At 29.6% G+C, this 16,145-nt stretch overlaps 2 protein-coding genes across 9 annotated transcripts in view; both read right to left on the bottom strand.

Moving 5' to 3' along the window:
- The window catches only part of LOC126914653 (vascular endothelial growth factor receptor 1), a 71,301-nt gene extending 68,452 nt beyond the window's left edge, over nucleotides 1-2,849 (bottom strand). For 2 of the 3 annotated variants that reach the window (XM_050718855.1, XM_050718857.1), the window contains exon 1: nucleotides 2,544-2,849. In XM_050718855.1, coding sequence (XP_050574812.1) covers nucleotides 2,544-2,604 — 61 coding nt within the window. In that variant the 5' untranslated portion in view covers nucleotides 2,605-2,849. The remainder of the gene's footprint in view (nucleotides 1-2,543) is intronic. The other variant, XM_050718856.1, reaches the window with a different exon arrangement.
- A 7,129-nt stretch (nucleotides 2,850-9,978) lies between these two features.
- The window catches only part of LOC126914685 (zinc transporter 1), a 30,841-nt gene continuing 24,674 nt past the window's right edge, over nucleotides 9,979-16,145 (bottom strand). For all 6 annotated transcript variants that reach the window (XM_050718971.1, XM_050718969.1, XM_050718970.1 and 3 more), the window contains exons 5-8: nucleotides 14,402-14,643; nucleotides 13,709-13,887; nucleotides 12,696-12,782; nucleotides 9,979-11,678 (exon numbers count right to left, since the gene is read on the bottom strand). In XM_050718971.1, the coding sequence (XP_050574928.1) occupies nucleotides 11,259-11,678; nucleotides 12,696-12,782; nucleotides 13,709-13,887; nucleotides 14,402-14,643 (928 nt within the window). In that variant the 3' untranslated portion in view covers nucleotides 9,979-11,258. The remainder of the gene's footprint in view (nucleotides 11,679-12,695; nucleotides 12,783-13,708; nucleotides 13,888-14,401; nucleotides 14,644-16,145) is intronic.

Here is a 16,145-nt window from a genome sequence, read left to right as displayed (position 1 = left end):
TAAATATTTAATCAAAACAAATATTGAACGTCCCAATTACATTATATGAAAATGCCACTGAAAGATGTTTACTGAAACATTTCCAATAATCAAATGATAATCTCAGAAAGTTATCGTTTCGTAAATTATATCATTGATTTATTGCCTATTGTAACGTGCAAAGCGTTACAAGTTTGATGATTCGTTAAGAAACAATTAATGTTCAAATGTTTCTCGTATGTAATTTGCATGATTGCTATGCATTAACTACGCGTTTCTGTCCACAGTTCTCCTGTTTCAAGTACGAGAGAGTCCAATCGAAACTAGTGTATCTGCGAATCAGGAAAAAACATTCCAAAGTATTGTATGATTCATGCGATAGTGGTTTCAAACGTTATTTTTAGATCGGTCTTTATATACAGTAGAACTTGGTTTATATTAATTCATTAAGTATTTAACATTTAACAATGTGAACGAAATTTTATTTACAATTAACACCTGAATAACTGAACGCTGACTGAATCTCTATTATCTGAACTGCCGAGTACCACTCATACCAATTCCATGAACGAATGGAATGTATTTGTGTCTATTTATATGTATCGAAATGATTTTTCTCAATTTTTTTTATTACTCGAATTAATTTTTTTATTTATTTACTTATATTTATGTCACGTGGTATTAATTAATTACACGATTATTGTGTTCACAGATTCATTTCCAAAATCATAAGGTTCGAAACATTATTATATGTATATTTATGAGCAAATGTTTGGTGGAGTCCATTTATATGAATGTAAACTCTATTAGCTGTTCGAAAAATCACAAATGTTGTAAGAAGAGAAAATTAACTGAACTTGTACTACATACATACAATATACGAATGACCTGGTTATACGAATTAGCTTATCCCCAACAGATTTGTATAAATGGTATTTTACATTACAGTATAAACGGGTTTATAAAAATATTCTTAAATATCCTTTATGAATATATTATGTTGTGTGAAACATTTTGAAATTTCATTAACGCGGTTATGAGTATGAGACTCGACTATCTTTGTTATATTGGTAAAGTTAAAAACAGAACTGAAAAAACATATATATATATATATAAATTATCCATCTATATATATACACACATTTATATATATATGTATATATATATTATAACATATATATATATATATGAGATTAAAGATTAAAGATATATGAGATTTTTCAATTCTCCTACAATTGTTTCCTAACTATAAATCTCAATATGAGGAAAGGCAAAATATGAGGAAAGAGTATCTTGGATAAAATTTAACCAACTAACTTAACAGAACTTGAGCGCTTACAACAATTTCATTAAAATTTGTATTACATTCGAGAAAAAAAAAATCAATCTACATTTAAGCCTAAAAGGTGATACTGGAATATAAGGAATTTACTCAATATCATAGAACCTAAGTATCCAAACAAACGGAACGGTACGTATAACGAAACAAAAAGAAAATAATATTAATAATAATTCCTTAAAGAAATAACTCTAAATAAGTACGACTATACAATAAATAAACAAAAAAAATAATCGAGTAATTGAAAACAAATGATCTCTTATAGATAACTGTGTTAAAGATTAACAAAGTTATTCGAACTTAACAAAGTTGTGACTAGTTCGCATGATCAAGGTTGTTCTATTACATGATCTTACATATTTGCTGTAACGTATTTATTATATTTATTTGTAAAGTAATATCTCCTTATTAAATAATTTATACTTCAAGTGCGTTTCAAAGAAGTTAATAAATGATTTTTTACTACTGTTATCTTTTAAATCAACAAATCTCTATTTAACTTCCATTTCCCTAGTCGTATTCATAAGACTATGAAATGTCACAAATATCCGCGATCTAATTCTTATTAATTGTACAGTGTCCTATCAATGATAGTGTCCCAGTGATAATGGTACAATTGACAAGGAGGCGATTTTATGTGGAAAAGTAAGTCGAAAATATATAATAAAATTTTTTCATAGAACGCATCGTCTTTAAACAATTGAAATTTGAAAAGTTATCAAGTACGCATGGCAAAGCCAATTCTTAACTAAGCATATTCAAATACTATTTTCTTGGAAATGAGACCATGAGAAATGAGAAAATGTTTTTTTTTACTTATTCTTTTTCGTAGAATGATCTTCTGCTGATTATTTGCTTATATCTAGCCGGTATTTAATTAGATAAGTTCAGATATAACAAAGAAATTTCCAAATTTGATTTTATCGAAAAGAAAGCGTAGCGCCGTATGAAAAAATGTTATTCTATATTTTCACTGAATTTTTTCACGTAGAATTACGTTTTTACCGATTGTACCATGATTACTGGAACACCTTGTGTAGTAATGTAGTAAATTATTGTGCAGTGAGGCCCACAGGTATGCGATTGAAGTTACGACGACATGTGGCACGTAACAGTAACCTGTTTTCACAAGCGTGACTCAATGGTGACCACGTGATTGTGACACCTCACTGAACAACGAATCGATCGCCAGGGGAATATAGACGACAGGCAAAACAGCATTTACCTCGATGCAGCACAAGGACAACGAGTAACACGATTGATCTTGAAACTAGTACCATTTTCATCTTCTTTATTTATTATCACACTGTGCACCTTCTTATTTATTTACTCTATACTCTCTCTTTCTCTTTCTCCTGTCATTTCATATTTTTGTAAAGAAGCACTTATATAGTAAGGCAACCTCATTCACATGGAAACACTCGTCGGAACGAATACACGATACTACACGACTAAAGCATTCCACGCGCGCTTTCTCACTGAAGAACCGAGCGAACAAACGGGTTACGCACGTCCACGATTCCATGAACAAGGCCCCACCCCGACCGATTCCTCGTTCTCTGAGTTATCGGTGACGACATCATCCAGGAGACGACGTTCTTCTCCTTCATTTACTTCAATGATCAAAGTTAATCGCGTGAATCGAAGCTCCAAAGTCACCAATGATGATTTTTACCGAGATTGAGTATTATCAAAACATTCTTTCATTTAAATAATTTTTCAAATTGAAATGTTGACTTTTTTGTTATTTGCTTTGTTCCTTTATCTTAAATAACGTTATTTCGATAATAATATACTCAGAAAATAAATTATTTCATTGAATAAATATATTTAGTGTTTTATTTGATATATCTACCATCAATCACAAAAGCCTACATGCGCTCCTCAAATATATTGTAATAAAAACGTTAGCTTTACGAACTTTTTTAACAGATTAAGATATAACGTTGTTAAAATATAACGTAATTTATTTACTTTCAGTTTTATTAAGTAATAGATATAAATTACAATATTATAAAAATTACATACATTTGTTATATCTGCATGAAGTTATAAAAATAGTAGGCTTAATATTATATTATAATTTTATTCTTAACCCTCCTCCCTTTACGTAAACATCAACAATATCCTGAAATTTCCTTGGCATTAGAAATATTGAAGGTTTCGTAACTTCTACCGTAATTTTATCTCAAGAATTTTATGAAGTAAGTATTCTAATTTCTGTTTGTAAACATTAGTAATAATGTGTATAGTAATAAAACTGTTGCCACGTAAGCACAAATAATTTCGTAACAAAGTGCGTTTCTAATTTCTTTGGTAAATCAGGTATACATAATTTGATAAGTATATGTAGAGGAATGTGGGTTTTCGTGACTAAACATAAATATCAGTTATTTAATTTCACCAAAAATATATAAAGGTGTTTATCTATGGTACACAGAATTTTTATTCGAAAGCTTTTATGTGTAAGTTTACGTACACACATTCTTTTTAATATTTACTAATGTTCGTGCTGCTTGATCCGATGAAATATTTTTAGTATCTAGTTGTTTTTAAAGTGTCTAAAGTGAATATTTTTCGTCAATAGATATGCAGTGGTTACAAAAAATATTGACAAATATTGACAAAAGATATAAGGATATATGTGAATACTGTTTGCTGCTCTGCTCTATTCCTTATGCGTTAAAAACAACTACATACAATAGAATACCGCTTAGCGCGGTGTTCGTGTAATGAGATTGCAAAATTGCTTTAAAAGGCTTTATATATGTTTACACGATGGTAAATTCTAGAAGTGCAGAAGCATATTATTGCCTTAAACATACAAGGTAATAATTGATTTATTGTTCTTGCTTTCCGTCCTTGTTTTCAAAATTAACTCATTCTTGATATACAAATATATGGGTTTTTGAACTTGACACAAAGATTATACATACGTATTAACCTTTTTACGAGAAGGAACATTTCACCTATTATGTGAGGTTATTTGTATACAGAATTAGCTATGTTGCTTCAAAAAAGAATTTATTTTACTTCTTTCGCTGTAGATGCCATATAACATTAAGAATTCGCATAAAGCAGAACGTGTCTGCCATGTTACAGGGAGTTCCACCGTACTTGTTGCATAGAGGATTCTATCTTCTATACCATTATTACTTAAATCGGTCTATAGTAATCAGAAAAAAGTTTTCATCGTCGATAATGGTTACTGGTAAGTAAATAAATTTCCATTTATTCATACTGATTAATATGAATAGCGGATATGGTACGTAAGCTGGTAATAACGGTTATGATAACTAAAAACAATTTCCGTCATTGATAATGAATACCGGTAACTAAAAGTTGTTATTATATAATGTTTATATTATGTATAATAGATAACTAGAACACTTAACTATAACTATAACTAGAACACTTAAAAATTAATATTCTTTAACCATTTAATTTTTTGAAAAATCTCTTATAAATGTAATGATGTATTCTACTGTTTTCGGCTTAAATAAAAATTAATTTTTTCTCAATAGCTTTTTATTAATTGTCATTTTTTAACGTTGGTAATAATAAATAAAGATGTTATTCCATTTTCAAATTTGAACCTGTAAAGATAATTATACAAATAATTCCACATAGTATATTTTTTATCTTTTTAAATCTATCGTTTTTCATCTTTAGTTAGAATGATCTATCTATCATTTGCTAAATATTATAAGGAGTACTATTGTGTATTTTATACATTTTTGCATATTATGTGAATTTTTATACTTTTAAATTTACCCATATTAAATTTACCCCAATATACCCATTTTTATACTTTTAAATTTCCCATAAATGTTTAAAAGTCCACTAATTATACGAATACAAAACACAAACACTATAACTGTTTCAAGTTTAAAGGATGTTTTAAGTAAAATAAACTTAGTATCACTAAAATAGCATTCCTATTTCTGATTGATCTCAAATTGAGAATGTTAGAAAATGATTTCACAATTTCCCTGGGCATTAAAAATATCAAATATTCATCCACTTTGTATAAAATTATTTAACATTGCGATTATTTCGGTCATCTATCTATCAGTGGTAATAGCATAATCTATCAAACTCATATTGTAATGTATTTAGGGGTCAACGTAATTGCCACTTATGAATTAGTGCAACCTGTGTTAAGTGTTCAAACATTTTATTGTATAAAGCCTCATTTATGAATATGTTGATATTGAAAATTTGTCCACTATATTTATCTCTACATTGTATATTTTCTTTCAAACATTTCAAGGGAGAAAAAAAAGATTAGAAAAAATCTTGGGAAAAGTTTATAAGAAAATAATATACGGGATATAATTATGTTAACAGAAATAATTTTTAACGATTGAAGGTTTTGTAACAATAAGAAAACAATTTCAATATTTAAACTGTATTTATTGTGTGAAAAAGATATAGGCTTCATATTCAGAAGTAGAAAAATTCATTACTGTGAATATTAGTTGATTGTAAACCTATATTCTAGATTTTAAACTTTCACGATAATCAGATAACATACATTCCGTGATTCTTCTGATTTCGATAATGTCTTTGATATATATAGAGAGGAAATGAGAGTACTCACGCCCGTAGGTTTAGCTGTACCACAGTATAGGTGCTACACCATGCGGCCAAGTGCTGAAAGTATTCCACGCTAGCATATACAAGAACCTATTTAGTTCCATCACAAACGAGGTATATTCGCTGTGGCTCCACGCTGCAAGATCCCTTCATTGTAACTACACTTTTACGGAAAATTCTTTTTACGTTTTTATACTATTATTTTATAATATATAATCTATGTTTTATATTTTATAGTATATTTTAATTTAATAATATATTTTATATTATTTATATTATATATTATTTTATAATTATATTATTTATTTTATATTATTTTATACTTTATACATTTTTATTCTATCTATTTATTTTCACAACCGTAATCAAACATGATTTCTATGTTCTCGTATATGCTGATGTTCGTTTGCATTGGGTCTGCTCGTCAGTATCGATACTCAGTACTCTTCTCATAGTTTTTCCGAACGTGTTTCTTATAACACGTTTCTTATAACCTTAAATAATTTTACTAAAGAACTAAGTCATTCCCTCTTACATCTCCATCCACGTTTTCATGCCCTGTGTGCGTATATCGTATCACGATTTAGCAACAAGCTATGATCAGTCTGAGTAATACCGATCAACCGTCACAATCAAATTATTCCGCCAATCCATACGTCTCACCCATGTGCAGACAGCTAAATCATTCTTTAATGAATCAGAAATTTACAAAGTTGTAGTATTTGTAATTACGATCGACGATCGAATCAGTTCACCAACCACTTTATTTTACGGACGTGTTCGTCTTTGCGTCTAGGTTCTGCTCTTCCATCAGATCCCGAATTCGATAACGATCGTTTTCTGCTCTTTTCCGAACTTTTTGAATTGTGAATTACGGCTCATTGAGGTGAAATATCAATTTCACATACTGTATGTGATTTTTCTGTAGAAAAATCTACCCGCGGACGGGATAATCGCGGTGCATGTACAAAATTTGTGTAAACATTTTTTATATGTGCTATTATTTCTTAATTATTTATGGAAGCAAAAGATTAGAGGAAACATTAATTCTCTTTACTCGAAAATTCCATGTGGCGATTTTCGCTACGTTGTTATGGATTTTAATGAGTAGTCAGATATAATGTTTAATCTACAATTTTTCTTACAGAACGTCGTGCAGGATAATTTACGTCTTCAAATGTCATAATTTTCTTCTCTACTTATACGAAGTAAGCTACTGCCTACGTATCGTTCGATTTGAGGATACTTGTGCATCTCGCTGCTTAGGCTGACCTACTTTCGTTCGTGTAAAGAGGTTTGCTCGCGCACAGGAATATTTCGCTTCATTTTTAATTGTCAATAACTAAAAAAAAAGCCGAAAAAGCAATTTTTTAATTCTTGATTTCCATCTTATTTTAGCTCCAAAAATCATTCCTTAAATTTTTTTACGCATATAGCCGAATAACCTGTATAATTACACGTTGCATTGTAATATGCAACAGGTTCCTGTTTTGTAATAAGCAACTTACCAATCTCGAGCGTGTTACTTATTTTCAGGCAAAACTGTAATTAATTGTTGAAAGTATCAAAACAAAAAAGATACTATAGCATTCTAAGTAATCTTGAATCGATCATAAATAAGAAGGTAAGAGTGAACCACTTCTTACAATTCTTAAAAGACATAAACCAGCTAATCTAGCAAAATCAACACATACACTGTAATTGATATCTACTATACATAATATGTCCGTTATATCGTACGCTCTTTTGATTATCCAATAGCAAATTAATCTAATATACAAATTATACAAGCTTATCGTCTCAATCCGTGCGTCTTATAATATTAAATTGCGGGTTCTGTTCATATATCCTTTTATAGATATAAACTAATTTGTTATTTCAAAGTTAACGAATTCTTACTGATCACTACACAAAAAATATATGTGAAGTACATATATACATATACATGTATAAATATAAAGTATACATATATTTATTACATTAATTTATATATAATTATATAATATATATGATATAATACATTATATTAATATGTATATATATATATATATTTGTACATAGTAACTTATAAGTGTAAATATACTTAAATTAACTTACAATAGTTTAACTTAAAATTTAAAAAATTTGTTAAATCTGATTTAAAATTAAGTGAGTATGTTGTCTAAAAAGTTCCGTGTTGCAACTGATTATACCTGTCGTTTGTCGCTCGTCCTCACCATGAACATAACATTTTGAAAAATCTGTAAATCGTAAAAATCTTGTGCGTATATGGAAGATGAAACCTAACTAGTAACTAATACCTTTAGAGATGAATGCAACCATAAATAAATAAAATGAAATTAAAAAATATTTAGTAATAGATATCGAACAATATTCTTACAGTTATTTTGGTATATACTGTTTGTGTTTCAATAAATTACAGACACTTTGTCTAATTTTCAGTTGTTGACAAATATCGTTCAGTGCAATATTTTAAAAGAAAATTATTGTAATGTTTGATAAAATAAATTACCAAAACACGTTAAACGCGTACATACAAATTGTCATCAATACGAAGAGCAGCATCAGAATAGGAAACAGAATAGAAAACTTGAAAATAGAAAATTTTCAATTTCTAAGGTAATAAAATAAGGTAATAAAATTTGTTAAAGCCATGCTAGCTTAATTAGGGCTCGAATTCGTAACCGGGCAAAATTTTTCGGTTCAAATCCCAAATTCCAAGTGATTTTCGGTCGGCAGCTCTGTAACTCAACTTATTCGTAATTGTATTATTTATTTCTGTTGTACTTATTTCAACGTGATTTCTGGTGATTTGGAATCCATCTAAATCTGTAGGTCTCACATGTCTCCAATTGTTCCAAAAATCATTGTTATTTATTCTGTATATACGTACTGGAATACTAACGTCTTAACGCTGAAAACAAACCCTTTAAAATTTTGTACGCAAGTACCACAATGACACATATCTATTGTTTAACCTAAAGTACTCGCTAATAATCTTGCAATTAATATGGCTTTAAATACTAATAATAACAATATTAACATAAAAATAGTAAATAAACTAATAATAACATAATAACAAAATTTATGTATGATTTTTGTTAAGGAGTGGAACCAAAATCCGATTTGTACTCGAGTCGCGCGGATCGTGATTGCAGGTGCGTAGCGACTGGATACGGTGCTGAGCAAGTGCCGTGATGTAGCCACTGTTGATCGTTGCGATTGTTAGACGATCCTTCTTTCGATCTTCTACCTTTTCCTTCCCTTCTTTCTCACAAGACGTGGAACAAAGAATAACACGCGCTTATCACCTTTGTCAATCGCTAATGATTAACCGTTTTATCGTTCCATCGACCACCGAATTCAACTATTATGTCTCTAGACTAATATAGATTATTATTTTTACAGTGGTAATAGCGTGTCAAAAATTGTTAATTGTTTTCTTCGGATGATTCATGAAACTGCATTTATTAAAAAACAACCACTGTATGTCCTCATCAGGATAGTTCTAACTACATAAGTTGATAGCGTTTCGCACACAACAACTTCATTTTTAATCATTTATGAAAAAGTTGCGGATTCAAAAATGCACAGAATACACATAATATATAAAACCTATAAAATGTCCAAAATATAATACTCATTATAATATTTAGTACATAAAAAAATTTTTTATTTGTCACATATCTGTTTAGTTACAATTATAAAAAAAAGATTGATACATAATTACGTAAGATACATAATATGCACATGAATGCATATCAATAATAATTTATATATGCACATAATATTTCATAATATGCAATAAATGCGTAACATGTACTGATACAACAATGACACAAATGGGCTGCTTTGTATAAATGTATAATAAATAGCAACTTGTTAATTTTCAACAATGTCGTTGTGCTTAGATACAAACATATCGTAAATATGTCAAAGTAAATTATATCAAGTCATTAAGATACTTGAAGATTGTCTCTCAAAAGATAAACTAATCAATTGCAATTTTTGTAGATTTAAGAACTTCGTTACTTGAATAAATGATTAGTGAAAAAAGTGACTTATTTTCATAAATTTATTTGTTACATATACAGATATCATATAAATAGTGGTAAATTCCAAGGTAAATTTAAACAAATAATATTTAAAACATCATTACTGTAGTATCGGAAAAAGGATAGGATTAGGATAATTTAGATTTGTAAAATTTTCCTAATACTATTTATTAAGATAAATAAAAATAACAGAGATTAATTGGACAGAGAACGATAAATGTTCAACTTGAACTAAAACACAAAAGTCTTATCCCGATCAAATCACTCTCTATAACTCTCGTCTTCGGCATCCGCACTCGCACGCTCTCGCTTCTCAACTCACACTGCACGCCTTTTGCATTCGTTCTTGCCGGCGTCTCAACTAACACTGCCTTTAGCGTCTCTTTGTCTTTTCCCGTCCTATCGGACACGTGTCCCGAAACGCCTGTGGCCAGGGCCACGCAGGCCCTTTCCACGAAACTGTTCACTTGAAAGGACCGACGACACATTGATGTACCCGACGATGCCGCGGCTCTCGCGACATTGTTTACGATTCGGCCGATATCTTAGGCCTTTTGTCCACGATACTACATTACATTATTATAATATTCCTCATACTTTTCAGTTTATGGAAATACATAATCAGTGGCTTCTAAGTGCTTCTTCCTACTACTACTAGTACTAGTTTCCAGTCTTTCTGTTCATATTGATAAATGAAAAATGAGAATGTATGCAAATACTTTTTTTAACCACTGTAAATAACCCTCTTTCATTCTATTGAAATATAAAGCAGAACTTAATATCGATTATGATCAGAAACGCTACAAACTTTTTGGGATGTCTAGTAATATTTATTGTTTCTGGAACGTAGAGTGAGAAATCTATTTCTCGCACCTCTATATATAACTCGTTTGAAAATCAACATTGATTGTTAACATTGGGTCATTAGGGCCATAACGTTTTAAAATTAGATCGCCTCGTTTTAAAATTTTTAATTCCATCCTATTTTATTACTCGTATCAATATTTGTAAAATATACAATTAAATTAATTATTTTATCATAGTTATCTATATTAAATTAAATTAATTAAAAATTCATTCAATTAAAAATTCAATATATCAACTAATCCCGTGGTATACATTCTTCCAATTATTCTCGACCTAATTGTATTTCTAATGTTAAAAAATGTTTTCAGTTTGGACAAAATACACAGATCGGTATGCAGGATTTCTCATTCAATTTTATATTAATTATTTATAAATACAATTGAAATATGAAAATTCGCAGATTCCAGCAGAATTAAAAGTTAAGATACTATTTCTAAATTCTGTTCATCGTGACTCGTAATACACGAAACACAATTTCCATCGTTAACATTTACTACATTTATCGCATAAAGACTGTTATCAATCGCTTTATCTTTGTTATTGTATGTATCTTCATCTCTCTGCTGACACGAACTTCCATCAGGCAGATTTTCGTTCGATTGACATGATTTTGAACCTTCTTCTTCATAGAGAGTAAACCTTTTTAGATCGATGTTTGTAGAAGCTGGAATAACTTGTTTTTTTTCTAGTTTCTTGTTTATAGATTGTGCTTGTTGTTTGGTTGATAAGTCTGAACATGAATCTTCGATGAATTTTTCTTTGGAGCAGCATTGAGATGAACTGCAGTGCTCGCCATGACAACGTATCAAGCAATCGGCTTTTTCCCTATTTGGTCTCAACTGTTAAATTAAGAATTAATAAAATAAAGAAAATAAGGTAAGGAAGATTCTTTTTGTTTTTTACATTAATGTTAATTGCTTGAGCACTTAACATATCGTAGTAATGAACATAGGATAAAACGACAATATTTTGTTAATCAGATTTATAGAAGAAAAAAGATAATGCTCACACGCATAAAATGGGAATGGCATTTTCTTTTTATTCATTCTCAATCTATAAAAATCAGCATTCTATGGAGTTGTGGCACTTTTAAAATCTTAATTATTTTAGGTTACAACATTTGTGTGAAATGATATTTCTACTATAATTGTGTCACTTTTTAAGTTTAGTTTATATATGTCGACAAATTATTATCTTAAGTTATGATAATATTTGAAAATTTTTACTATATGGTAAGATTAATCGATAGGAAATACGAAACAAAAATATTTCATAGAAAATTTCATTAAGAAAGAAATATATTTTCCGGAAACAAACAATAATCATTTATCATACCAAGAATAAAAACGTTCATTATCAACGTTCAAATTTACATAGCTATTTTTGACAATATAATAAACATTCGATTTAAAGTATTTTATTCAAAATATACATACTAAAAATTATCATAATTCCTTGGAACAATTTTCTGAATATCGCTCTTTATGTGTTTGGCTAATAAAAATCATAATAATAATTCATCGAAAGTGCTATAAACTACAACCACTAACAAATAGTTGTTGAAAGTAACACAACTCAAAATATGAACTATAAGTATCGAACAATCCGTAAGAGAACGATTTTTTTCACTTAACAACGAAAATTCAACATTTATGCGTAGTTCAATAATTGAATTAATAATTTGGCGCTATGAAAGTCACAAATATGTCGAATTATCGTAATTTTAACATGGGTGTAATATATAATCTTTTAGATATCTAATATCAATTTACATTTTACATCATATTTATACATGTATGATTTCTTAATATTCTTTTTTACAATTCATGTCTATTTAAAAATATTTGCTTACATACCTTATAAAATTCCGGTTGTATTGTAACTTGAGTTATTCCTATCTGTATGAAAAAGGCTGTTACTTCGTCGGTAATACTGGCATAAACCTGTGCAACAGAGTGTTATTCCTTATTCAATACACCCGATAAATGTAGTAAACTAATGATGGGATCAAGTTCGGATATGGACTAATACATCCAAATCAAATCCAATACTAAGACTTTACTCCATAGAATTGAATACTACTAATAACATGCAAAGTGTCCTCAAAATCATGGTACAACCGGGCGGCTGGTGGTTTTATATGCAAAAATAAATCGAAAAATGAAGAATATTCTTTCATTTCAGGCTTCGTTTTCGAAAAAAATGATCTCAAAAATACCTTAGGTACCTGTGCATTTACTGCTTTCGAAGTATGATGCCTGTGTTTCTACTCATGTTTTTATTATTAAAGGTGCGCAATGTCGCGATTGTATAATGGTTCGTCCATTGTAAGTAAGATACTTGTCAAGTATTGGATCGTCGCAAATTGATTTCGAAGCTTGGAAGGACTACTTGCACCTTTCAAAAATCTACTTATAACCACTTCGATGTTCGAATAAATCGAATCCCTTACAAGTAGTAAGAAATCATGAAAGTCAGAAAGGCATTACCTTTATTAGAATTTCATTAAATTCTTTTAACTAGACAAATTCCCTAGAAATTATAGGCAATAAATAAGATTCCTATAAATTTTATTTGAACGTTTGCATTTGTAACAAACCGGGAAAAATGAATTTAAGCGAACCAAAAATTTTTGATAAAGTGTTGGTATAGTTTTAGACCTATTGGAATAGCGTTTGACTGTACGTGAGAGTACCTTTTTTTATTTATTACCAGCCAAAATACTCGTAGGAGATTCGAATATTTTACATTTAGGTTCAAGTTTAAAACTTGAAAAAGTAGCAGTTCGTTTTCTCAAGACTCTAATCTAATTGGTTAGTGTTCGAATCTACTTGCGATGTACTTGAACCCATCACTGCAAGAAACCCACCATTGGATCCAAGAATATGATGTGAACCGTAGAGATTATCTTCTGTCCTGTTAATTGCCAAACATGTAAGTCGTGCACGTTCACGATACCAGGAAAAGCTTCTAGTAATTCTCTCTTAAGAGAATCAATGTTTATGTGATTAGGGATTGTTTGCAGCAGTATCAGTCCAGATTCTTTCACTATAATAAAAATTTCCACGCATGTCATGATCAAATTAAAAAGTGCTTTGCTAGAAATTGGATCAATTTTGGATGGAATAAAAATTGAATTCAGTTGAATCAGTTGAATCAATCACGATAGTTAATGTTAATATAATAAAAATGTTTTTGTAAGACACGAAGAAATATTCTTTGATTTTAACAGAGTCAGTATGGGACGATTAAAATATTTAAGAGTTCAACATAATTCAACATAACACACACACACAAATCACACTCATTCTAGTTAGAAATCTTTTTGGGTTCTCTGTTCAAATAAGCAGGATGATCAGAATCGTGTTAATCAGAATCGGACTAAATGTCTTATAATCGAGTAATTTTTAGCCATTTCAACGATAGGTTGAACACAGAACCAAAATATTTCCTTTCGGAAAAGCTATGTGCGAATAAAGTTTCATTTGGATATTTTTTTTATATTTAATATTACCAATCTAACATCTTTCCAGTAATTCTTTATTTATATTTTAATACTTACTATATGAATAGCTAAGTGCGAAGAGTGAAATGGCTGAAATAATTGCGAAAAGCGGATCGATATATTTGGCCACGTTAGAATCGGTAAAATATACTAAAATGGACACGAGAATAACAAAAACACAGCCCAAGGCATCACGACACGTTTCTCGTAGACCTTGGCTTTTTGGTATACCCAGAGGACTTCGCCTAGTTTGCGAAGATAACTGTTCTTCACCTTCTTTTGCTTGCTGCGAACTGTTCCTAAAAATAGACAGCGCATATCTTATTGTTAGTTTTGGAAATCTTCTATATTTCTTTTGAATATGGATTAGCCAAGAAAATATATGTATATAGTAAAATCATAATTAGAGTGCAGATATTTATGCAAATTCTTATTTTTATGAATATAGTTTAAAAAATGGAATCCAGACGGAAATTTATTTTACCTACTGTGTCATAACAAATATTACACACAGGATATTTCATATATTTTTGCGTATTTTATGCATTTTTGGATTTCTCCATAAATGCAAAGAAATTTATGGTTCGATCATAATATATTTTTTCTAATTTCTCTATCAAGCATTGAAGAGCTCGATGACGTGCACAAATTCTCAAAAGTTTCGAATAATATATTGTTCGCAATAAATCTATTTGTATAGTATATGTCTACACATATTTATATATGTATAGTGCCCTGCGTAACTGAGAACTATATGATTCTATATGGACAAACAAATCTAAAGCTAAAAATAAAATCATTTTGAAAGAATACAATGATATATATTTTCGAAATACAATGATTTTACTTTTCATACTCATAATAAAAAAGTGTAATAAAATATTACGATGTATACAAATGACTTTTACTTGCACACTCGTAGAATTATTTTGCTGCTGATAAGCGCTTTACCTTGATCACTTTTTAATTTTTTAGTTATAAATCAAATTAAGGAACCTCTTCTAAACTTAAGAAAGACTTCTGACTCTAATATAACTTACATAACATTTAAATAGTAAATGTACATAACAGTAATATCATAAATAATGAAATATATAATTGCTCCTATGTTAGTTCGAAATTTAAATTTATACTTTTTTAATCTATTTTCATTTCTCTATTTGAATTTTATTGTGTAAAAACATGCATTTACCTAAACATACGCAGCCTAATTATACTGTTCAATAAATTTTAATGTTTTTTCGATTTTGTAATCTTCAGTAGATGATTCCTGCACACTTCTGTAAGCTAAACATAAATATGCAACACATATACAGTTGTTTTTTTCTTGAAATCTACAGTTTTCGGAAAAATCAATTTTGAAAAAAATTGCAAATTTTCAACTTTGGAGATATCTCGCACTTGTAGAGTAGAAACTATGCAATTGCATTTGGGACGAAAAAATGATGTAAACTCCACTAAAACGCGCCATTTTTTGTTTACATTCCTCAATTTATTCCAGAAGTTCTAGCAGAAAATCTAACCATAGCACGCCATAGAGTAGATATTTTCGTTACGAAAAGTTTTTTTTTTATTTATTTCCTTATATTCACAATTTGTCCAATTTGGACATTAGGTCGAATTTTTTAGCAATTATATTAACATGTAGGTGGCTACCCCCAACGGGGTTCCATCCTCGCGTTTGCTAGGTTATATCCTCTGTGAGGTCTGCTGAGTGCTTCCTTTTTGGCCATCTGTCCATATTTAAGGTGTTCACCGTTATCGCAGCTAGCCGGTTTGGGTGTGTTGCTATTCTTGCCTT

Source organism: Bombus affinis, chromosome 3 (genome assembly GCF_024516045.1).
Source record: "Bombus affinis isolate iyBomAffi1 chromosome 3, iyBomAffi1.2, whole genome shotgun sequence".
NCBI lineage: Eukaryota > Metazoa > Arthropoda > Insecta > Hymenoptera > Apidae > Bombus > Bombus affinis.
This window is presented reverse-complemented; position numbering and strand designations above follow the sequence as displayed.